Source organism: Epinephelus lanceolatus, chromosome 18 (genome assembly GCF_041903045.1).
Source record: "Epinephelus lanceolatus isolate andai-2023 chromosome 18, ASM4190304v1, whole genome shotgun sequence".
Lineage (NCBI taxonomy): Eukaryota > Metazoa > Chordata > Actinopteri > Perciformes > Serranidae > Epinephelus > Epinephelus lanceolatus.
In genome coordinates, this window is record NC_135751.1 from 6,095,412 (window position 1) to 6,121,478 (window position 26,067).

Consider the following 26,067-nt stretch of genomic DNA (forward strand, 5'->3'; position numbering starts at 1 on the left):
AACATAAGAGGGCTCAGGCCAGCCAGCTGAACGCTCTTGCTGTGAGGCAACAGTGCAAGTTGAAATACATAATCTTATCTTTTCTGTATTCTTATGTTCTTGGCAAGTCAGGTGCCAGCATGAAGTGAGTGAGGGAACTGTTTAAATTTGCAAAATTTTCAATTTCATTTAATTTTTTTGTAACATACAATAAAATCAATTGATTTAACCAAACAATAAAAGAAATGCCAGAGAACATAGGGCTACTGTTTCAAAATAAAAGAATATACTTATGATGAACTTGACCGTGGATGAAGTGGGCATAAAATGCCATTCTGGACATGGAATCACATTATGGAAAAAGCTCATCCGTACAACTCTCAGTCTGGATGTGTGTGTAAATATATATATGATATGGTTTAAAAATATCATATGATTTCAAAATAAATCATAAATCTGAGTATGTCAATGTGTTTCTAATGTTTGAAAATATGAAGTAGACACCAATTTTGCCAAAACAGTTTAAAAAAATAACTTGTTTTAAGTAGCTGCCATCTTGGAAATATACAGATGTGTCCAATCATAAAATTACAATTCCAGTGTGTCTCTCATGGTCAAAAAACATAAAACAGGTACAAAGCTTGCATTTGTAGCTCATCTGATTCAGAAGTTATAGCTGAAGCTGTTTTCATCTTCTACATGTATTAAGCTATGTACAGTTCGTACCAAATGTGGTGCTTTTATCACAAAATGAACGACTGTCTTGATTTTGTGAGCTACTTACAACCACGAAAAGCAAACAGCGGAGCGGAGCGGAGCCACAAGCTCACACGTGGGAACTGCGAAATCACGCGATAAAAAGCACCATTCACTCCCAATACTCCTGCAATTTCACACCACGTCTTCTCCTTTCAGTGTGTATCCTTGTAGAAAGGATGTCTAGTGTCATACAAAATACTATGGTTTTCCACTTCAACTATGACTTTCTTCTCGTCCGCCTTTCCTCGGACCCTCGCACTGACTGACAACTTGTGCAACAGGATGTGATGTGATTTTTAAAAAAATTGAGAGTTTACAATCCGTAGTCCGTGCATTGTGCTGTATTTTGAAATTTACCGGATGTTGTGTGCATTCTGTTTCCGGGTTGGTGCGATCTGAGCTACCTGGCTTGACGTGCTATGGACGCGCAGTCACTGAAAAATAGACCTGGCATGTATCTCTGACGAAGCGGAGCACCGTGGCGCTGCTGGGACGCTCCAGAGACGCTGAGCGGCGCGCACTGTGGAAATGAAGCTGTTCACTAGAATGGGAGTGTATCTGCTACACAGTGTGCTGCGCAAACAGAGTATGTGGAAATTGGGGGTAAGCCATCCCTCATTTGGCGCCAGGGCTGGCTCTTGGGATGGAGAAAATAAAATGTAAAGTATATTTAGGTTCATTTTTACTTAGTATAATCATGACAGTTTTAGAGCCAAAATAGCCAATTAGAGCAACATTATTTGCATATGCATATTAACATGCATATCCTTATAGCCACATTGTTGTCACTTTAAATTTTAGTTAATTATTTCATTTTTACATAACTATTGCTGTGTCTCAAATGGATACTTCCATTAGTACGCTTGAGTGTAGTACACTGCGTATACTATGTACTTACTTGTGTAGTGTGTGAAATTTGACAGGGTAGTGATGTCTTAAACACGGCTGCTGTGCACTTAATCTCTATGACGATAGCAAGATTTGACAGCTACAGCAAAATAGTCATATGCTTGTTTGCTCACTGACTCCTTCTGTATCTATTTATTGTTTGTATTAAAAATGAACATGCTTTCACAGCATGTTTCAGCACCTGCAAATATACTTGGTTGATACAGGCTGACTATATCACCAACTCATACTGAGTGAATGACGATATTTTCTGACCAACTTGCCTGAACCACCCAACCTGCAAGTCAACGTACAGGACCCTGCAGGCTGTGGGTCAAACTGCACATCACTACTACCTGGTTAGCAAACATTTCTGTTATTTTTTGTGGTACCTGATTATTACCGAGTTAACACAATAAACAACCTAATGGTTTCTATCTGACAACAGTGTAGTGGTTATGAAAAATACACATGTATATTTGTACAATTCTTCTGTGTTCACCGCAGTAGTCGACTGACATTTCACAAGTCTAAAACGTGTTTGTGGTCCCGCCCCTTTCACTATAGCCCCTTTTCCACCGCAGGAACTTTTCTCATTTACCCAGGATTTTGAAAAACCTCTGCGCGTTTTCACCGAAATTACCCAGGGAAAAAACTTTCCCTCAACCCCAAATTTTCTCTGAAAAAAGACTTTTCAGGTTACCCGGAATTCTTGAGGGGTGGGGCTGTGTGCCGAAGAATGCTGATAGGTGGAACACACACGCAGCGTTCCGCACTTCCGTGTCAGTGTGTCTGCACTTTATTTCATTTCTACAAGCTCCACTTTGTTTCTGTTTTGATGAAGGATGGGTAACGAAACCCAGCACTAAATTAGCTCCAGGGCTAAATCATCAAAGACCGCAGTATTGATAAGTGCTAACGGTATCGGTTCTTTTGTGCCGGCGCTGATCTCCTCCACATCCACACACACATCCATACATACACTGATGCGACACGGTAACCAGTGAACAGCTGAGCGGCCCTGGTGGAAACGAAGTGAAGATAACTCAAAAATTACTTGAGTTGATGGCAGCTACACTCATTACTGTAAGTGACACTAACCTTTAGCGAGTAAGAAGCCAATACTTTATCAATATGTGTGTTCAGCAAGCATGAACATGTAAACGTGTAGACAGAGATATTCAACATGCTCCGTCCGCAGTCTCTCATCCACCAACACTAACGTGATGTCTTACACGAGGACAGCACGCTAGATCAGCTGATAGTGAATTGTTAATAATAAACTCAAATGACAGCTGTCTGTATGTAGACTAACTTAGTTTTACACTTATCTTAAAACACTTTTAAACTTAGCTGCTGGCTGAGACAAAGAGCCCCAACTGTCTACACCAGCATGTAACCAGCCAAGCTGGCGGAACCAAATACAGGGTACATGCCGAATCATCTACGTCATCACACTAATGGAACTCTGAGGTGCGGTGGAAACACAAACCACACAGATTACCAGGAATTATTTTACCCAGGTAAATAAATTCTTGGTAATACGGTTCCTGGAAATGTTGGTGGAAAAGGGGTTTATGTAAGCACCATGGCAACCATTGAGGGTGAGAAGTGTCCAATGTTTTACATTCAACTTTTTAACCATTATGAGTGAACTATAAAGGCATTCATAGTGCACTGCATTTTGCCATATCTCTGTGTGAACACATGTATGTGCTCAAAATAGCAAGTATATGTACAAAAGTATCCAATTTGAGACACAGCACGTCTGTCATTTAAAAGAGATCTTGATCCCAGTGAGACGAAGTGAAAAACTTTTTTTTCAAAATACAAAAAAACGTTAATTCATGGATACGTGTTAAAAAAAAAGAAGCAAAAGGTTTTATTTTTAAATCTATTGTTAAAAAAAAATTCTGGTTCTCCTAGACCAGGGCCCTATTTCAGAAAGCAGGCTCAACAAACTCTGAGCCTAATCCCGATCTCCAAGTTGACTGAGCCTGAGCTGGGAAACTCTGAGTTTTCCATTCCAGAACAGCTGATCAGAATTAACTCAGTCAACTCTGAGTATGTTCAGCCTGAGGGAAGTGCGTTCACAGTGAGCACCAAAAGCCATCATCAGTGAAATGCAGATAACATGATTCTCTGTGGCAGAAAGCAGAGTTAAAAGCTGAGCCACTTACTTCATCCCAATTGAATTTGAGATTTTAATGACTGCAAATGAAGACTTCGAACATGTCTTCAAAAAAAAATTAAAAATCTAATACAGCAGCTGCAGCTAAACAGCATGAGGTAGGATGGGAAAAGACTGCAGTGTGTTAAAAGATAATGTGAAGTGATGTCATGTGGTGATGCATGTCTAATATACAGAAAATATATCAACATTTTTATATCTTAACAGTGTTGATATATTTTAAAATAATACTTCCGATTTACATAATCTCCTTTATGCTCAGATGGAGCTATGATGGGGATGTTGAGTCCCATAAATGCAGTCTATTACACTGTTGAATATTTGAATATATGAAAAGTATTCAAAAATCATTGCATAATGTATCCACGTAGATTAATTTCTTATTAACACTGACAGCCCTACAGTTCTGTGGAATTACTCTTCCTCAAACCGTTGCTTTGCTGATGTGTTCAGTGTGTCTGATGTTATAAAGAAAACTGCCGCTGTGGAAGTATCAAAGGGCAATGCATAAAATTAGCTGCGATGATGATGCAGATCCACGTTGTGTAATATTTGATATATCTGGGTGGAACAGATTGTTAAGAGAAATGATAAAGTGTGAAGTGAAACAGAATCTTTCATATGGACACTCCTCCAGGAACGATAAGACGTCCAAATGGGGTCTAATCACCATCTCCTTCCACAACAGCCCATGAATCATTTGTGCCTCAATGTCCATGACTCTATTCACAAAAGGACACACCATGTCTGTCCTCCTTGCTACAAGCTCAGTGGACAATCAGCCTCAAGCTTTGATGAAGCAAGCCTGCCAGTCAGCAGGTTTACTTTACGGAGTATGTTGCCGTTGTAACATACTCAGGGTTATGCTGAACTGGCTTTGTGAAATTGAAAAGTCAGAGTTTCCCTCATCTCAGGCTTAACATACTCAGAGTTTTCACTAATCCTGCTTTCTGAAATAGGGCCCCGGCTTTAAACAAAAAGCAAAACAAACAAAGTCTGACTGAGTTGACTGAGTTAGTACAGTCAGTCTCTCCAGGATGTTTTCATAAAAACATAAATAAACCAAACTTACCATATAAATTTCTGCTGAGCTTCCATTGAGCTCTTGACGTGACGCAACGTGACATAACGTGACGTAAGGTGACCTGACGTAACGTTATGTATGTCATGTGAGATTCGTCGCAATTTCCTCATGTTGGTGACGTACATGCTTTTTCAGCACCAAACCATGACCTTTTTTCTAAACCTAATAACACAGGTTTGGTGTCACTACAACTGTTTCACAGTGTTAATCACGTGTTTAAAACTGCAACCATAAATGGTCACAAAAGCTATTCTATCATCCACCAGTAGGGGTGTTAAATTGGGAAATGTCCCTATGGGTCATATGAGTACAATAGAGACAGAAATTCAGATAGGCCCTAATAGGGGACACATACACGCACTAGAGTGTGGCGATCCGAGCCTGACGGTACCCGACGGGTCGGGCCGGGTTTGGTCAAAAATGTAGCTATAAATTGTATTCAGGCTCGGGTCGGATTCGGTCAGCTTTCAGTGAAAATGTAGTGTAAAATAAATAAAACCCTATTGTCTGTCCTGTTTATTGCTTGGGCACTGTTATTTACGTGACAACACCTGAACATAACACACACAGACACACATTGGCTGTTTGTTTCTACTTCTCTCCTCGCTGGAAGTCTCGGACCTCCAGCCGCCCGCCTCCACCTTGATTAAATGCTGAAAATAAAATAAAAGAGGGAGACAAGTTTTTCCTATTTAATCTTATTTTGTTTTATTTCTCCCTCTCCCCTCGCTCGAAGCGTCAGACCTCCCGCCTCCCGCTCCCGTCTCAAACACAGAGGTCTCACTCTCCGCTGAGCACGCCAGCCTGTTAAATAGCCTGTAACCGTAACAACTGTGTGACACAAACTCAGTGCTTTGGTCTTTAAATAATGTCGGGCTCAGTTCAGGTTCGGACAGAAATATGCGGCCCGTGCCGCACTCTAACACACACACACACACACACACACACACGGAAAACCGGACATTATCATCAGTTTATTAAAACCCCCCGGACGGGACGTGAAAAGTGGACATGTCCGGGCAAAAGAGGACGTTTGGTCAGCCTAAGCATGAATCCAAGTGGAAGCTACAAAATTGCAGATATGGCACTGAAAAAACAAGCGAACTGAGAGAAGCTTGTTCTAAAACAAGAGTGGATCTGGAGTAGGCTTTCACTCTCACTTTTGCTGGTGATACTCCTGCATAGAATATCTTTAAAGGGGCAAAAAGCGAAATCGTTTCACCGCTAGGTTTGCTGTTGTGCACTGCCTGTAGACCAAAACAAAGTGTGTCATGAGCCACTCCTCCCTCTACCTCTGCTCTCCAGTGGGCTCTCTAGTGGGCAGCCTGCGAGCCAGCTGCCCGCTAGGCTAAAACATCGCTCTCACTCACGAAGAAGAGGAGGAACGTTAGCGTTAGCTCCCGGTGTTAGCACTAGCCGGGTCGGCTAGAGCCCGGCAGGCTGCCCGCCTGGCTCGCAGGCTGCTCAAGCTCCGGATATTAACCCATCCCGTTGTTTCCTCCGCAGCCTCCACTTCACCCAGCTTCACTCAGCTGCCCGATAAACCCGCTGCTTCTTCCCACATTAACCTGAATAACAAACCAGGGCTCGGTGCTCTGGTTGGATCCAAACAGAGAGCAGGGGCTAGTTGGGAAGCTAGCGGAGGCTAACTGGCTGTGCTTCCCTCCGGTCATGCTGCGGCTAACGCCTCGCCATCCGCTCCCAGCTAGCTCCGGATTGTTATTGAGGTTAAAGTGGGAGAGGCAGCGGATCTGTGGGGCAGCTGAGTGAAGTGGAGCCTGAGGAGGAAGCACCGGTTAGCCCCGGTTTCGTTCTGCTCTCTGCCATTTCATTTCGAAAATATGCGCTGCCATTGCTCACTGGCTGTAGCCTTTTATAGGGAGGGAGGGCCAAGGGCTCCGAGGGGGGGGGGGGGTTCACATGAACATACATGAACGCCACAGCCGGACCAGCTTGTAAACAATGGGCTGGAGATCAACACAGAGAGAGGGTGTGTGAGGTCATGCTATACTCCAGATGAAATTACACCTCTAGATCTTCACATAGCAATTTCTTAATTCCTTTAATCTAGAAATGATTGCTCCTTTAAGTTATTGATGCAAATATATATATATATATATATATATATATATATATATACATATATATGTGTATATGTATATATTTGTGGACAATTTTGTGAAACAGCTATAAGAAAAACATCACATTCATAATTGAATTAACAAATACAGATAAAACTGCAATTACTCACTAAGAAGAAGTAAAGTGAGCTGAATACACACTGCCAACACGTCTCGCATACTGCTACACCGCTCAGTTCAGCTCAGCTCAGCAAAGATATCCCCTACCCTGTAAAAAGTCATTTGACATAACTCTGTTGTCTAACTGATGGAATTAGTGCTACTTTACGATTCATTTACTGTATTAGTTATTATAGGACATAAAATATAATTTGCTATTTCCCTTTGTTTTTACCTGGCCTTAGCAGGAACAGGACTAAAATGGTTCCTGGTGGCCACAGGACAAGGCAATTATGTGAAATTTAACTCTATCAAGAAACAGATTAAAGTTGGGATTGTTGTTTGTGTTACTTTTGTTCAGTTAGTCAATTAGTTGCATGAAGGCATTGCAGCAGCTAAGTATGGGACTGCAGCCTCATTGCCAAACATACTGAAAGTCATCGATAATGGATGGATGGATCGGAAGAGGAGTCCTCCTCGGCCGCTCTTTCCTTCAGTGAATCAGCAAATGTGATGGATTGGAGCATTCCTTGTGTGAGATTATGTGTGTGGAATGGCCAAACCTTGACTGTATGCACACGCACACACACACACACACACACACACACACACACACACATACGTCTCCTTTCTAAACACAATCTGCGCACACATACATGCCTGCACACAGAGCTGTAGGGTTGCCATTAGTCACTCAGTCAGGAGTGACAGTCCACAGTGGCTGGTGACTAACACAGGCCAACCTGTTCATCTTCCTGCCACGGCCCATCATCACGCACGCTAAGTATCACTTACTCGCCTCCACAGTTTATAGTGGTAATAATACATTGCTCATGTCAGGACAGACACACTGTCTCAGTCATAGAGCATGGAAGGGTGGAAGGTGAAATGATGTGAGAAGTGCTGGAGTTGTCACTGAGCCTGGAAGGGAGAAAAATTGCTTTTGTTTTATGATAAATTAAAGCAGGGCTTCTCAGCCATGTGCCATTTACAGCCAACTGCCTGCTGGCTTTAAGAAAGAGCAACAAGCTGTAATACAACTGCTTACATCTTAACAAAAAAAAAACAGAGTAAAACAAAACCAAAACTCCACCACAATACAAAAGGGGTGGCTGGACTAAAATAGACAGATGTAGATATCCATTAATTGTGACTGCAAAACAACACCTTTGTCCCACCTCTGGTTTTTAGTGTTCCTGAAAACTTTGGTTTTGCTTTGTATGACTTGCAGCGTTCCTGTAACTGTATTTACTCTATGTTCCTATCTGCAGTGTAATTTTCTCTGTGTATCTTTATGCTTTATATATACATTGTCTAATTACTGAATGTTAAAGCTGTTTTTGCCTGCATGTTCAAACACTGCAGCAGATTATCTTTGCCACATTGGTGAGCCTTAATTCTCACATCAAGACAAATAAGCACCAAGTCAAGTTCAAGTCCTAAACATGTCATTATGTGTCCTTGATTCATTTTGTGAAGTGTTAATACTAATGTTAAATTTACAGTTACAATTAATTGAATTTTTAGGTATGACTTTGAAATAAACTTTACATTTAAAAGTAAAATGATCCAGTGTCCTTGGTGCTGTATCTCATACTTCAAGTTCAAGTTCAATTGTTTATCATTTCTGGAATGATTATTTTACATGTTGCCATGCGTAGTTGTGCACCTTTCTCCTCGGGTGCTGTCAACAGTGTCCTGTTGCACTCTTATGTGAAGGAACTGCAAAGAGACAAAAAATAACAACAAAGAGGGGCAAAGCAATCAAAAAGAGACACACAATGACCAAAAACAACCTCAAAATGACACAGAATGACCGAAAAGGATACTAGATGACCTCAAAGAGACACAAAATGACCAAAAAAGACACAAAATCATCATCGTCATCATCATCAGACACAAAAATATCTTATAAATACATAAAATTACCTCAAAGAGACACAAAATGTCCAAAAAAGACAAGTTGACCTCAAAGACATACAAATGACCAATAAAGGACACAAAATTATCTTAGAGATATAAAATTACTTCTCAGAGTGATACAAATGGCCAAAAAGACACAGACTTACCTCAAAGAGACACAAAACAACAACAACAAAAAAGAAGCAAAATCATCACAAAAGCCACCTAGTTTTGGTTACAAAAAAGTCTTAGCGGCACAATGCTTGCTGATAATGCAGCGATGTCTTGGTAAACAACAACTGCTTTTTGTGGCACTGTCCCGGCATGAAAGGCAGCAATGTCTCAATTCAAAACAACAATTTCCTGACACTATCCCCACTGGAAGCAAAGTGACAAGTCACTGGAAAACACCCAGGTTGTTGCCTAAAAAGCATTTGAAAAGACAGCAATGACTTGCTAAAAAACAACCAGTTTTATTTGTTGGTCTCAAACAGTGATCTGCGGCTTGGCAGGCATCTTGCCCAGGTGACTCGCCGTCCACCATCCCCTCCCCCTCTCAATGACAAAATCAGCTCATACACTACTTCACTATAGAAAAGTATGACACCTGTGAAAAGAGCAAATGTAGCATATTTGTTGGTTGCAGAAGCATACAATGCCAACATTTTCTCCTGGCAACTCGGCCACTGGTTTGAGATGGGAAATTTGTTGCATGGCTTTCTCCCACCTCTCTCTTCCTCATTTCCTGTCTGCCTCCACTGTCTACACCCCAAAAAATGCTTACATGCCATCAAAAATACTGGAGGAAAAAAAATATACTATATAATATACTATATTTTTGTGTCATTCTTAACCTCTGATGTGTCTGACTTGCAGCATTTCTGCCTTTGCTTGTGCTTCCTTTATTTGTACAATGTTTATGTATGTCACGTGTGTTGTACTGTTAAAATGCTGAATGTGTTTGCATTGTTGTATTAAAATGCATGCTGTTTTCCTGTTGCACCTTATTGAGCTGTCTCATGAAGGAGATCAAATTTTAGAGGAGGTGGGAGGGGGGTAGAGCAGAATGCATTGTGTTTGTTGACCAGAAAGATCATGTGTTTTCTGGGGTGGCAAGAGGAGACAAGGCAGAGATAGTCTTACAAGTTTTGTCGGACATTCCAGTCGCTAGCTTTGAAAGTGCTGCAATGGACAAGGAACAATTGATTTAATGAAGCTGAAATAAGGACTCATTAGATACTGCTATACTACACAATACCTTATTATTTCACTTTTAAAAAAATAAGGTGGCAGCTGGCTAGAGGGAGAGCTCAAAGTTACCGTGACAATTTACTTGCTGTTGGCTATATTGTATGTCATTTCCAGTAAATGTCACAATATAAAGCATGTGTTTTCTGTTTCAAAATTACAAACGTAGGAAGATGGCATTTACTCACCTATCTTTTAAGATGTAGTATGCTTTGTTTAAATGACATAAGAGAAGTGCATAGAGTATTTAATAGATTCAGTTTGGACAGCGAGTTCTGATTTCACACATTGCGACACATTAGTCTGACACTCATTTGCTGTTGGGACATGATGTCATTATGTTCCACTTAGGAGTGGTTGCTGAATCAAGTGTGAAACCTTGTGGTAAAATTTGGTATAGCCGTCCAGTCTGATGTTTCGCTTAATGTCAGACCACTTTTAAATTTTTTACACACGCTGAAGCCTACTGTTTTAGGCTACTCCAACATCTTAGCTCTTTAACTGCTAAATGCTCCACTATGTTCACCAGCTAGTCTCTAACTGTATCTGCCTGCTGTTAGGTGCTGAGCAGGTAGTATGCAATGGGTTTATCAGAGCTTTCTTGCTGCAAAGAGCTGCCTACTGCTGCAGCTGGTAATAAGGTCCATGTGTACTGGCTATAAAAGCAAACAGTGAAATAAAAGAGAGCAAAAATCTTTGGAGTTGGTGATAATTCTCTGTGTATTCATCACAAAGAATTACACCTTTCACATTACAGATAATCCACTGTCAATGTGGAAAAATAAAAGCATTGATTAGCACAGCTTTAATGTTTGCGGTGCATCTTGGTATTCAAACTGTAGTGTACTGCTGTGTTTTTTTTTTTTTTGTTATGTGCATGCTTCTGGCTAATTTGGTTAAACTTGGAACTGCTGTGTGTGATCACTGCTACTGGCATGTTGTGTGTGTATGCATGCGTCTATGGGAGTTTGTGTGTATTAAATTCTACTTGTGATGTGTAGAGTGGAGAAGTAATCTGGCAGGTCTAGAGACAGTGCAGGATTCACTGAGCACATTAGATGACACTGTGATGCTGACACTAAACAATACTGTCGTACAGTATGCAGCACTATGTCAGCACTGCAATCTGACATAGTGCTGACAAACACTACTACAGCGAGCTCCCCTATGACCACATACACTAAAAGAAAACTGTTGTCAATGAAACTTACACATATTGTTTTATAAATGAATAACAAAAAAGGACAAGCAAGAAATTACAACTGGTTTTTAAAAGCATATACAGTTAAAATACTGTATTACCTCTTATTCCAAATGTGAAGGACTTTGATGAAGCCCTCTGCCAATCTCTAAGAGCACCCCTGCTTACACAAATGAAAGTAGGTAATTACTTTGACACATAACACAGAGCCAGGCTTTTGTTTCAGACTGTAATGTAGAAAAAAAAATCTGTCAAAAATTAAGTAATTTTACTATACCTGCCGTAGTGATTCTTTGTTGCTGTGCCTCTGAGATCTCTACATTCGTCACAAACAATTTCAGAGTGCATAGACTGATGAGGAAAAAGACCCTTGGTCAAACTGCTGTCACAAAGGATTCTGCCTTCTTCCCCAACAACCCTAAGCATTCATACATTAACCCTGATTCTGAATTGAATTGTAATTTGAGTTTTTAAGTTTTATGACTTCCTATTATATCATTCATTTAGAACATTAATATAAAAAATTAATAAAACAAAGCCATAAAAGTATGCAGCCCATGACATGTTTCAGCCACTGTTTAAAGAATAAATTTTGATTTCAAATCACAGTATAATAGTTTCACCAAAACATCATGAGTGAAAGGCTAGTGCACCTTTCAAAATGACTTAATCTTAAGCAACAGGGCACAATATATTGACAGCCAAAACTTTATTTTTTGATGACATAAAGCAATGCTTCACAGCCTAATGTGTCAAGTTTGGAAATGTAACACCCAATGATTTACATAATTTGGTTAGTTGAAAATCATATTTAACATGTGAAATATCATATGTAACATGTGAATCGTACAAGTATGTGATAATGTGCTGTTGTTGTAACAGCCCATTCATATTCCCATGTCATCAAATTCTGATGCTTTGTCACACCCATTGGTGTGTGATATTGACTCCAAAGGCACCCTTTAGAGCAACTGATGTAGTATCAGAGTGAGAAAGTTTGTGTAGGTGGATGGGTCAAACAAAACCAGACCTACACCTAAGGGAGTGGAGTTGGTGTCCTGTGTGAAACCAGAAGTCTGTTTTTTAATGTAACATGACAAATTTGTGACAAATCATGTTACATTACCTAACAGACTTATGTTAACCCAAAAAATCCTTATTTTTAAACCTAGCCAAGTAGTTGTGTTGTGTAAACATAACAATTTCCCAACATTAAAAAAGTGTTACAATGCCTTGAAGCTGTGTGTCACATAGAGATGCTAAAGGGTGCCTTGTGCATCACTATTAGACACCAACTGGTGTGACAAAGTGTCTGTTTATGATGACCTGGGAATGATTACAGGTTGGTCATGAAGGTAATTTTGGCCACTTCTAGATAAACAAAATGGATAGATAAAAAATTTGGACTCATGACCTTGGTATTTTTATAGTTCTGGCTTTAGCCCTGATGTTTATGGCATCAATCGGTGTGCATTTTAAGAACAAAAAAAATGTGTGTGAAATTATTCATTTTTGTATTCAGGTGTGTTTGTGGATCTATGCTTGAATATTACATGCTGTGTATTTATGTGAGTGTTTATGCTGCATCTGCTTAAAGAGCTGAGCAGCTAATAAAAAACCCAAGTGACAGACATTTGGGGTTCATGCTCTCACAGTCTACCATGAATCGAGAAAGCAATGTGACCAGGTTTAAATTTATATAGCTAATGTTTGAAATAGCACTATTAAATGCTAGTATCTCATACATTAGACAAAAACATATTTATTGAGGTAATTTTTAATGCTGGTATGTCTCTCAATGTGTTACTGTCCGACATTAAATCCAGCAGAAAAACTGTTTTGGAGAAAAATATTTATAACACTAAATTCACAATCCTTACACTTATGTGTGTTCTGATGTGTGTGTGTCTGTGTGTGTGCTTCCAGGGTGGTTACGCTGCCTACAGATATGCCCAGCCTACTGCTGCCACAGCTGCTGCATACAGTGACAGGTAAGATAGAAATTGTCACATTAGGAGGTTCATTATCATTTTGTTTTGAGTTCAAGATGGGATATAATGACCCATGGATGGAAAAATTACTGATTTTTCATTTAACCAAAGCCACAGTGGCACACGGCAGTGACTTTTGGACTGCAAAAAAAATCATGCTTTGGCTCCAAATTCATACAGAAATGAATACAGGGCTCCCAGGTGAAAGTCCAGGGTTTGTTGAACCCATCCACCACCCTCTCACCTGCCCCACAGGAGCTCTCCAGCTACTAATATAATGTTGTTACTGACGGCGCTTCAAACTGACACCATCCTGTGGCGTATCACACTTCTGTGACAGGTGCCATCCAGCCGACCGGGTGCTTATCATAACACTGCAAAAGGTACCATCCGGCCATGTTATAAACAGACGCCACCCATAGGTGTATTATACCACCGTGAAAGGTGGCTTTTGGCGTCAGTGTCTGAACTTGCCATGATTGACAAAGCGGTGGTACTTGATGACTTCAGAATGGTACTTGATGACCTCAGAATGGTACTTGATGACCTCAGAATGGTTCTTGATGACTTCAGAATGGTACTTGATGACCTCAGAATGGTACTTGATGACTTCAGAATGGTACTTGATGACCCCAGAATGGTTCTTGATGACTTCAGAATGGTACTTGATGACTTCAGAATGGTACTTGATGACTTCAGAACGGTACTTGATGACCTCAGAATGGTACTTGATGACTTCAGAATGGTACTTGATGACCTCAGAACAGTACTTGATGATTTCGGAATGGTACGTGATGACTTCAGAATGGTACTTGATGACCTCAGAACGGTACTTGATGACTTCGGAATGGTACTTGATGACTTCAGAATGGTACTTGATGACCTCAGAATGGTACTTGATGACCTCAGAATGGTTCTTGATGACTTCAGAATGGTACTTGATGACCTCAGAATGGTACTTGATGATTTCAGAATGGTACGTGATGACTTCAGATGACTTGATGACTTCAGAATGGTACTTGATGACTTCAGAATGGTACTTGATGACTTCAGAACGGTACTTGATGACCTCAGAATGGTACTTGATGACTTCAGAATGGTACTTGATGACTTCAGAACGGTACTTGATGACCTCAGAATGGTACTTGATGACTTCAGAATGGTACTTGATGACTTCAGAACGGTACTTGATGACCTCAGAATGGTACTTGATGACCTCAGAATGGTACTTGATGATTTCAGAATGGTGCTTGATGACCTCAGAATTAGAACAGGCTGGTTGACCACAGCGTTGTTGACATCAAGTTTTAACACCTCAACTACATTATAACATACAAATGTAATGGTTCTGTGGTTGGCAGCAATGAACAATGCCAACATTTTTTTCTGGTGGCTGGATTAAATCCCAACAAGTTTTGAAATTGGGAGAGAGAGAAATAATTTTTACTGAATGCTCTCAATCTCTGGAAACTACAACAGTACTGTGTTACACATTATGAGAACAACAGTCTTTATACAGTAGCAGAGATGATGTAATTTAGCACAACCTCTTTTCCTAACCTCAACCAAGCATTTTAATTACCTTAACCTTAGTTTATTTGACATTATCATACTCTTCTAACCTTTACTACACTGTAGTTGTCATGTGCAAATGCCATAGAACAAAGTAACTGAAGTCTGTTAAATCAATTATCAACATTGTTTTTCTGATCATGAGGATGGGTACCAACACTAGTTATTTAGTGAGCCATTCACATGTATTTCACATGTACTGTCAGCAGGATAACTTGGAACCATGTTTATATTGTCTCTGACCCAACCCCCAGCCCATATGTTTGATATAATAGTAGGATCCATTGCAACAGCACCCCATTGTACAGACCATGGAGTTGAATCAATACCTCCCTGAGAACCTCTCAACAAAAACAAAACGTTAGAGGCTTCCCCAAGTTTATTACAGGGCCATTTCATTAGATTGCACCACTTCCTTTTTATAACATTTCACCATAAAAACAATAATAATGCTCCGGTTAGTGAAAATAAGCTCCACGAAGATTTGAAAAGGGCTTGTGGTTGAAATAGTGGCTTCTAGGGCTGAAATGATATTTGAGGGTGTTTCATATCACAATGAATAATTTGTGTTAAATTAGTAAGCGCTGGCGTGAAATTTTAGTTCATAATTGCATGGAACTCCTTTTGATTCATTATTCATCTGCTGCCTCACTTTCCCCAACTTCAGGTTTGGTTTGAATTAACAATCTCATATGGCAGAAATACCATCCGTCTAATTCAGGAGAATGATGTAAAATTATTAAAGAGAGGGCTTTGGCTCAGGACAATAGAGCAGCTAATATTTTAACAGACAAAGTAGGTACACAGTAGTTTGACTTGAAAAGAAGCTATCATGCTCATAAATGATGACACTCTCTGTATTAGCCAAGGGAGACTTAAGGGAGAGCCAAGATTAGAAGTGGAGAGGATTTATTCCACTGCCTCAGTGCTTTTATTCAGAACAGACATGGAAACCTGATACATGGGCAAAAGAAAAAGAGGTTAAAGAAGAATCCCAACCCCCCCAGCTTTGTAAAACCTTTTACATCACACACCCATCGACATAAACTAAGGTGACATGAAGAATATAGCCTATTACACAATAAGCAATAACTAGAGAAGCACTTCCTGAATAAAATGTGTGTGCCTTGATTAATTCATGTATGTATGATTCACATTCTGATTCAATGAAAAAGTATAATGCACTGTGTTGGCTGTACTGACTGTTTGTCAGTACACCTTGACACCACAGTTAGGTCGTGCTTACAGATGCAACAGAGCTCACCTCTGACCACACCCAACCAAAAACATTAGTGGTAATTTAGCAATGAATTAAATTACAGTGTGTGATGTGTAAAGTAATTTATATTTGTAGGTGTGCATAGGCTATACGCAGAGCCTACACCATTGTGAACACTTATACTTGGTGCGGTGCTGTGTCTGCATATCTGTAATTAGACCTCCTAAACACAAGTTGTGGTAGGGTTTCTATGCCACTGTGTTGAAGTGCTGCAAAAACACAAATAAAACATAGCTTATAGTGACACTATTGCACAAAACTACACAATTCAGCTCCATTATAAATCACAGACAAAACACTTGGATTTTTTTGCTAACACATTCACCAATCTTAAATTGCTAATCCATCATTACCTTATATTTCAGCTTGTTCCGCTGCCTTTAAGTGGTCTCATAATCAACTAGTTGGTTCTTAAAGAAGCCTTGAGCAAGCTGGGGCCAGAGGGGGCAATTGCCACCCTGATACAATGCTGCTGAAAACAGCTGTGCTTGTAAATATATTCAAATGCTGCATGAGCGACAGGCTGGCAAACTCCAGTAACGAGTACTCACACTGGAGCAGCGTCAGCCGTGGTGCAAGCTGTGAGTTGTAATTCAGTAGTAAATAATCAGCTGTGTGTGTCTGACTGTGGATGGTGGAAGTGTTAAATGGATTTGTCAAATTTGTTAATTACAGCGACGGCTGTTAGCAGTTAGCTCCGCCTGTTAGCCGCTGAATGGCAGCGAAGCAAGCAGCCACCGGCCGCTGGACCTCACATCTTTTGATTCCCGTAGGACTCAAATCAAATCCGGACTGTCTCAGGGAAGGTTTATGAGTTGATGCTGTTTGACAGGCAGGTAGGAGGCTCAGTTATTTGTGAGTGTAGCTGTGCTGTTAGTAAACAGTCTGAACTCATCAGATCAGTTTTCAGATCAGTTTTCTCGGGCAGAGATGAAAGTTTAGTTTTAATCACCATCTCCATAAGACATGAGTTTAAACCTCCAGACTGTCATGTTGCAGAAGTTATTTTCTGCTTCATAACAGTGAGCTGGATGAGTCAGAGTTTACAGTGAACCTGGGTACAAATCCTAGTTCTCTTAGATCAGTTATTTGTGTTGTCAGAGTTTTTGAGAGCATAAATAGAGAGATGTTGAGCATACTGACTTACAGTAAGTCAGTAAGTGTGTAAGTGTGCTTATAAATCACCCCTTAAACCTGTAAAAAACTGCTAGTTGCAGAGCAAATTTTCTAAATTAAATTGTTATACAACCTGTCACCTTGATTCTAATTTCTGATTACTGAATTACCCTCACTGGATTTAAAGAAAAAAAAACAAAAATGTCATGAATTTTCTACTACAAACTATAAAGGATAAAAATAACTAAAATGTAGGGATGTCCCAATCCAGCTTTTTCCACTTCCGATCTGATACCGATATTACAGCCTTGAGTTTTGGCCGATACCGATACCGATCTGATCCAAGTGTGTATTATACATATTCATTTATTTTGTTGTCAGTCATGTTAGAAAAGGCTTGATCAAGCGATATTACTCTAACAAGAACAACTACTTAATCAGGTTAGTTAGAATGATCCACAACAGTTGGTATGAGAAACTGACCCGTTTATTGTTAAATAAACAAACTTTAAACTTGAACATTAACATTAAATAAAAAATATAGCTGGTTTGCTTTGGCTGCTTTGGCTCCTTAATAAATAGAAAATAAATCAACAAGAAATCTTTAAAATGTCTAATATTAAAATTAAAATAGCAGCAAGACTCCACACACTTGTGCTTTGCTCCCTAATAAATAAAAAATAGATTAACACCACAAGACATTGTTGACATTTAACAAACAATGCAGCCTTTCCTTTTCAGTTATTTTAGTAGTGTCAATGCCACCCTGGTGCTGCTGTTTCCTGGGACCAACAGAGGGGACAAAAAACACAATATTTTACAACTGTTTAAACAAGCAATAGTCCATCCATGGCTCCAGTTTCACTAATTGTGCCCAAAACAATGCCATCAGTGCTCTTTACTTAAACAGTAAGAGTGTAAACCAAATAAAAATAAAAGTATCAGTTAACAAAATTGACCGCTACTCTTCCTACCCTCCGTGTGTGTCTGCCATCTGCATGCTGGCCTGGTGGATTGATAGTAAGAGCTGGAGCGGATCACTGGAATGGACTGCTTGAATCGCGGAGCGCTGGGCTGGTTGGAAAACCTGGATCGGACTCCATGAAAAACTGGATTCTTGGATCGGCATTTTTCCATGCAGTCCGATCCAATGCCGATGCACGTTTTTTGCTAATATCGGCATACCGATCCGAATATCGGATCGGGACATCCCTACTAAAATGTGACTAAAACTAATAAGCATTTTTGTCTTAAGACTAAGACTCAATCTAAAATAGCTGTCAAAATTAACACTGGTCGGAAAGGGGGCTAAATAACGCTCCAAAGTCTAGCTAAATGTGACTAGGGAGAAACTGGCATGGCCATTTTTAAAGGGGTCCCTTGAACCCTCACCTCAAGATACCTGAATGAAAATGGGTTGAGTAGGCCTGTTTGCAGTAAATGTTTTGTTCCTGACAGCTGCTTTCAAATTAAAGTTGCATATTTTTATTTTTAAGGAAAAGGACACCTACAATAACCTATTTGATGAACAGTGAACACTGTAATGATGTGTTATGTTTCTAACATGTATAGAACCATAACTCAGTGAAACAGGTTTGTTGTGGTACTCAAAATGTTAACTGTATCACTATCACTAGTCTATGCACATCAGGTAATTAGCAATATTAACTGTAAAAGAAGAAGCCAAAGTGTATCAGTATGCAATGCTTTAACACTTCATACTGATTAATTTTTAAACTAGCCTATACAGTTCAACAGCATAATAGAATTCCTGAAACTGAGTTATGGCTTTTAGTTTTGGTGTGGCATCCCAAGATTTTTGGTAGTCCCATCTGGCCAGCCCTATGAAAAATTTCTGAGGGTGCCACTGCTTACAAGAGCACTGTTTTAATGTTCCACCCAGGTGTGGTGAGGCATTGAGGGCTTGATGTGTATCTGTGTGGCCTTGATGCACCCATCTGTGCAGGGGCCACACAGACACCATGTTGGTCATGTTCATGCCATAAGGGTCACAGATGGGAAGCACCAACAGCTGCTTTCATGAGGTCTGACCAGACCCAGTGTGGCTCATGTGGCATACAAACCAATGCAAATGCAATGCAGTCACTCATGCAGATATGCTCATGCAAGCACGTTATGTGCATTCACAAATTACTATACACATGCACATGGGCGAGCACAGAATTTTTGGCCGTTAACCAATTCAGGAATGTTTTCAAAAATCAGGAAATAAGTACTACCTTCATGTTGATATTTTTGTAGTAAGGTCATTTGTTTGGTGAGCAAAACACACAAGCATACAAGAACTACTGGCACTGTCTTACAATCCATGAGTTTTGGAGCCTGATACATAAAACTGTGTGTAGATTCAAGAATAAAACTGTGTAAACATGCAAAAAAACAACTGTGGTGGAGCTGGGTGCACATGCATAAGCCTCATTTCCACATCCAAATTTGGCCATTTAACCTTAAACATCCATTTGCATATTGATAATTGTACCTCCTCCACCACTCATTAGACCTGTCAATGTGAAAAAAGCAGAGAAAAACTGCATTTACCTATAGCGTCACATTGGCAGGTTCTCCAACAGAGCCAGAGCAGCTGTCATTCCCCATGGCTGTGGATATCTGTAGCATCCGTACCACTAATTCATAAAGTTTTTCAAACCATCATCACAACAAAATCTCAATCATCATTATTATTTAACATCAGAAGGATGATCTATGGTTTATTTATTTAGCACTCAAGTAAAAACTGACATTATATAGTGTGCGACAATTCAGGATCAAATTAAACAGTGAGGAACAGGGAGCTGCATTCTCGTATTCGTACTTGTCGTCCTCCGCTTATCCGGGTCTGGGTCGCGGGGGCAATAGCCTCAGCAGAGAATCCCAGACAGTCCTCTCCCCAGCCACTTCCGTCAGTTCTTCCGAGGGGACCCCAAGGCATTCCCAGGCCAGCCGGGCGATGTAATCCCTCCAGCGTGTCCTGGGGCAGCCCCGAGGTCTCCTCCCGGTTGGACATGCCTGGAATACGTCCGGAAGGCATCCTTACCAGATGCCCGAACCACCTCAACTGGCTCCTCTCGATGTGGAGGAGCAGCGGCTCTACTTTGAGTCCCTCCCAGATGTCTGAGCTCCTCACCCTATCTCTAAGGCTGAGCCCAGCCACCCTACGGAAGAAACTCATTTCGGCCGCTTGTACTCGTGATCTTGTTCTTTCGCTCGTGACCATAGGTGAGGGTTGGAACGTAGATTGACCAGTAAATCGAGAGCCTAGCCTTCTGGCTAAGCTCCCTTTTCACCACAACGGACCGGTTAAGCGCCTGCATCACTGCTGACGCCGCCCCAATCCGCCTGTCAATCTCCTGCTCCATCCTACCCTCACTCGTGAACAAGATTCCGAGATACCTAAGCTCCTCCACCTGAGGCAGGACCTCCCCCCCGACCTGGAGTGGGCAATCCACCCTTTTCCGGCTGAGGACCATGGCCTCAGACTTGGAGGTGCTGATTCTCATCCCAGCCGCTTCACACTCGGCTGCAAACCGTCCCAGCAAGAGCTGGAGGTCACTGTTCGATGGAGCTAAGAAAAAGCAGGGACGAGATCCTCCCGTCACTGAACCTGACACCCTCCACCCCTCGGCTGCGCCTAGAAATTCTGTCCATGAAAGTTATGAACAGAACTGGTGACTAAGGGCAGCCCTGGCGGAGTCCAACTCTCACAGGGAACAGGTCTGACTTGACTGCCGACCATGCAAACCAGACTCATGGTCCTTCGGTACAGGGACTGGATGGCCCTTAGCAAGGGGCCACCAACCCCATACTCCCGGAGCACCCCCCACAGGATGCCCCTGGGGACACGGTCGTAAGCCTTCTCCAAATCCACAAAACACATGTGGACTGGTTAGGCAAACTCCCATGCCCCCTCCAGCACCCTGGCGAGGGTAAAGAGCTGGTCCACGGTTCTGCGTCTGGGACGAAAACCACATTGCTCCTCCTTAATCTGAGGTTCAACTATCGACCGGACCCTCTTCTCCAGCACCCTGGAGTAGACCTTACCGGGTAGGCTGAGGAGTGGGATCCCCCTGTAGTTGGAACACACCCTCTGGTCCCCTTTCTTGAAGATGGGGACCACCACCCTGGTCTGCCACTCCAGAGGCACTGCCTGAGATTATGGCATTATGTCTGTTAAAATTTTTTAATTCATTAATAATTCAAAATAAAGTTTTTAAATATGTCTGACATTTTACAGCACACTGTGTTGCAAAAATAATACCAGTGAAACTGGCAAACAACCTGAAAACAATGTTCATTCTAAGGTTACATCTCTCACCTCATATTACCCATAGATATCTCAGCTAAAATTTACATCTGGCCTTAACAATGTGTGAGGTACGCACATTCTTCCTTATGAATACCAGTTTATGTGTAGAAAAAGGTGTAGGCGTTTTTTTATGCATATACAGTACATTGTTTATACATCTGGGGCTGTATTCACAAACATTCTAAGAGTGCTCTCAGAGAGCTCCTAACTTGGCCAAAAAATAATTAGTAAGGAGTCCTAGCTTAGGAGAGATTTAGTTCTCAGAGCAACCCTGTGCAAGGACAAGACAGAAACTTTAATCTTAGTGAGGAGGTGTGGTTGACCTAATGGCTAGGTATGATGCATTCTATAAACAGATGTGATTGGTTGTCACAGACACACCCTTTTGTGAGCCTACAAGCTGTGGACACCCAGTGGAAATGAATTGAACTGCTGACTGTGAAAGTGTTAGTGTGATCACTCTGCTGGTGGAACGTTTAGACAGACACAAGTCATCACTGCTGCACTGTTGTATTTTTCCAGTTTTCCAAATATCTTAGTGTTGTTATCATTTTATTTATGGCATTATGGCATTAGGTGGGAATTTTAGGTAAAAACTATAATTTTCCTTATTTCTTTGGCAAATTTCCCAATCAGCCTCAGTTGTTATTTGTTTGTTTTGTGTTAATAAGTACGTTAGTATAGTAGATGATGAAAATGGTGGTACATGATGGTAAAAATGTTCCCTGTTCAACACCGGCATGTCAGCATCTTCATGGCAAGCTTGTTGGCATACTGGTACTAGCATTTAGCTCAAAGCACCACTGTGCCTTTGGCCCAATTCATAGTTCGGTATGTCTGTAAGGGTCCCCTTTGGTCCACTTGACGTTAATATCATCATCCACCTATGCCCAGACCCCCATGCCGACATCAGCATAGATAGCTCATATTTTGTGACTGAACGGACTGTACACATAGCAAGTGCGCTGACTGTCCGTGCTCTAATCTCTTGTTTGACACTCCAGTCCAGTCCAAAACACTCCGGTCAGGCCAGCTGCAGCTTCCTCACCAAGGTGAAGTTAATTTTAAGTTGGATATTAAACAGGCATTCACTCCAGACCCAGCAGCATCTGCTTGCTTTTACTTTGGCCCAATATCGGCAGTAGGACAGTAAGCTCACCTGTGAGTCCTCCCGTTTACTGCTGGGGGCTGACGCGGACCCTCAGTTGTACTATGAATAGATCCACTTGCGAATCTGCAGCTGTCCATGGATGTTCATTGCAGAAAGTATGTCCAAGCCTGAATTACACCCTCACAGAGCTACTAATGTGACTCTAGCTTCATACACATCACACAGACATGGGAAACCTTCTAATGTTTCTTTCAGAAAGAAAGTGCTTGCTGCTAAGCTCAAAAGGAAATTCCTTTCAAATAAGGACTTATCATTACTCTGCTAATCAAGAAATCAAGAAAACTGCAGTTTTGGTTGTCACACTGCGGTAGTTTAGATCATTAAAAGACAATATTATGGTTGCATAACTGCACATTTTTGGAAATATTTCTTTCTTCATTTCATCCAGAAACCTTCTGCATTTGACCAGATTCCCAACCATTTTGTAGGGCTGTTAAAAAATGTTGTTTCCATGTTTATCTTTTCACCTCAGGGTCATTTTAAAAATGCATTTGACTCAAATTGCATTTGAATTTGTGTTGTACTTGCAGCTTACCACACACTCTCTCACATATACACTGTCACACACACACTGATGATGGGTTAGGGCTCTGTGCTGTGAGATAAGATAGGTCAAACGCGGTGCTGGGCTGAGTGTGGGTGTTGGGGGGGCTGCATGGTGAATGGCAATGTCCAAAACTAATCGGGATTAACTTCTAATCGCTTCAACCACTGGGCTGCTATGCAAATCAGCTCAATTATGGGCACAGGCCCTGGCCCCTGATTGGCCCTTATCATGACTGGGCTAGGACACAGAGGGGTGGAAGGGGGATGGGGGTAGACTGGTTGGCCACAGCATGGCTGCTCACTTGGAATAAACACGGCTGCTGTCTATTTCGTTCTAGAAATAAGACTGATTCTCTATTCTTTCATTGTTTGTATATTTAATCTATTTTCATGATGCTTTCTGTTTTTATTGTTTTCTTTTTATTATTATTATTATTATTGCTCTCTATTTCTCTTTCTTGGCTAATTTTCTCTGACTGTTTCCTAGACTATCTATTCACAACCCTTGGGGTTATTAAATTCAATGAGTCTGTACACAGGAGTGGGAAAAGAATAATGAGTAAAATGTTGATCCAGTCAAAACTCTGGCCCACACATATGTCCACAATCACTGGCCAGACTGCCATGGAGTTTGCTTTGGATAACAATGTTGGGACCTGACCTCATAAGAGATCTCCAATAAATGGGAAATATCAAAATGGCTATCAGAAATCATTATTATAAATAATAAGAATTATGTAAAAAAAAAAGATAGCCAGTTAATGATATCACTCTGATAAAATACACCACAGTATCAACTCGGAGCAATAGTTAAATTAATAACCATAACCAAAGTTGCCATGTAAATGGTAAAGGTTGAAGGATTTTGGAGTTCTTGACATGGCAGAGGATTACTATTCATTCACTCCTGCAATATTAAACAGACAGCAGGTATGACTCCAAAGTATTTATTCACATGAAAGCAAAAAGAGAGAGAGGGAGGGGGAGAGAGAGAGAGAGAGAGAGAAAGAGAAGGCGAAAGAGAGAGAGAGAGAGGGTTAGAGAGAAAAGGTATGTGTGAAACAAAGGCCTTCTTGCCTACAAACAAAATGGCTGACAACCAGAAACTACAAGATGGCTGAATCAAAGATGGCCTCAGATCAAGGGAGGTTTTGGCTGACTGTATGGTCGGTCAGAACAAAGACAAAAGACAAGCAGCAGGAACTTTGAGTCTCCTCTTGGGTGTAGCTATGTTGAAAGCCAATTTGTAAGTGATATGTGTAAACTTCTCCCAGGAGGAAACTGATGTTTTGGTCCGGGAGGTCCAAGCTCACAGTGTCCGAATATACAGAACTGCGAGCAGACCTCCACGGGCTGATGATGCAAAGGTAGCCTGGGAGGAGGTCACCACAATTGTAAATCAATGTTGTGTTTCTTTCGTGCACACGCGCTCCCTCTCACTCTGTTTCTTTTCTTTTGACTTTTCTAAGATGACAGATGCTGAATATATACTCCCTATCTGATGCTGTGGCTGTTTGTGGTTGGCTGAGAGGGATGTGAACTCATTAGTTTGCAGCTGTGTTAATCAAATCAAGTTGGGTTTCCATTACGCGTGCCAAACATTGCCAATCCCCTTTGATCTGACATCAGATGTGATGGGACAGTCGATATAGAGATACATTTATGTGCTGATTGCAGATAGTTGCATTGAATAGTGTTTTTTTGGGGTATTTATTGCATTGTTAATGTGCCTGACATTCTGGAAACCTGCCTGTGAGGTTTTGGTGACGTGTGCGCACTGTCCGCCGGTCAGCCAGACTTCGGCTTACACCGGCTGCGCTCCCCCTGTGCTGACAGTAGACCTGGTTTCAGCTGGCGAGCTTTTAGCACACCTTCGGCGAAGCCTTTTGGCACGAAACTGTCACTGCGCCAAGCTGGATGTGTCGACACCTCCCCCTACTGCACCGCCACAAACTACCAAACTGAGCGTGCCTCGGGTTGCGCTGCTCGAAACTAGCTCTGCGCAGGGTTCGCCACCCTGCGCCACCGGGAAACTAGAGGCCATTATCTCACGGCATGCTGGAAAACTTCACCCATTTAGCCCCAACACGCTACAATATGTTAAGTGCACAATGATTGTGTCGTTTATTGGTCTTAAAATAATTAGGCAAAACCAGCTTTATAAATTTTAGTCAAATTAAGTTAAAGCTCAAAAATTGTTGTCTTTACATTAAAAATATGTCAAGCTCACAAGGGATTCATTTTTGTGTCAAGTGAACAGAAAGTGTAATGTAATTTTTAGGGCTGTAGTCAACCAAAGAAAATCTTGGTCAACTAAAGTCGTACATAATCTTCAACTAATTAGTTTTTTTTTTTTTTTTACTTCTGCGGTGGTGTGGCTGTGTCACTCTGCAGTTACACCTCCAAAACACTAGTCGGCGGTGGAGAACTGTGTTAAGTGCTGTAAAGTTTAGTTGATTGAAAACACACATTAAATATGGCTTAATAGGGACAATTTCAAACACAAGTACACAAATTGGCTTCACTATAATTCGCAGAATTGACAGACAAACACTTGTCTTTATCTGGACAGACTT

General features: G+C 41.1%; 1 protein-coding gene across 10 annotated transcripts in view; it reads left to right on the forward strand.

Annotated features, from left to right (window-relative positions):
- rbfox1 (RNA binding fox-1 homolog 1) overlaps window positions 1-26,067 on the forward strand; it is a 554,543-nt gene that overhangs the window by 516,602 nt on the left and 11,874 nt on the right. For all 10 annotated transcript variants that reach the window (XR_004502636.2, XM_033644552.2, XM_078161770.1 and 7 more), the window contains one exon: window positions 13,419-13,483. Coding sequence is in view for 9 of the 10 variants with exons in the window: in XM_033644552.2 (XP_033500443.2) it covers window positions 13,419-13,483 (65 nt within the window). In the remaining variant the exon portion in view is untranslated. The remainder of the gene's footprint in view (window positions 1-13,418; window positions 13,484-26,067) is intronic.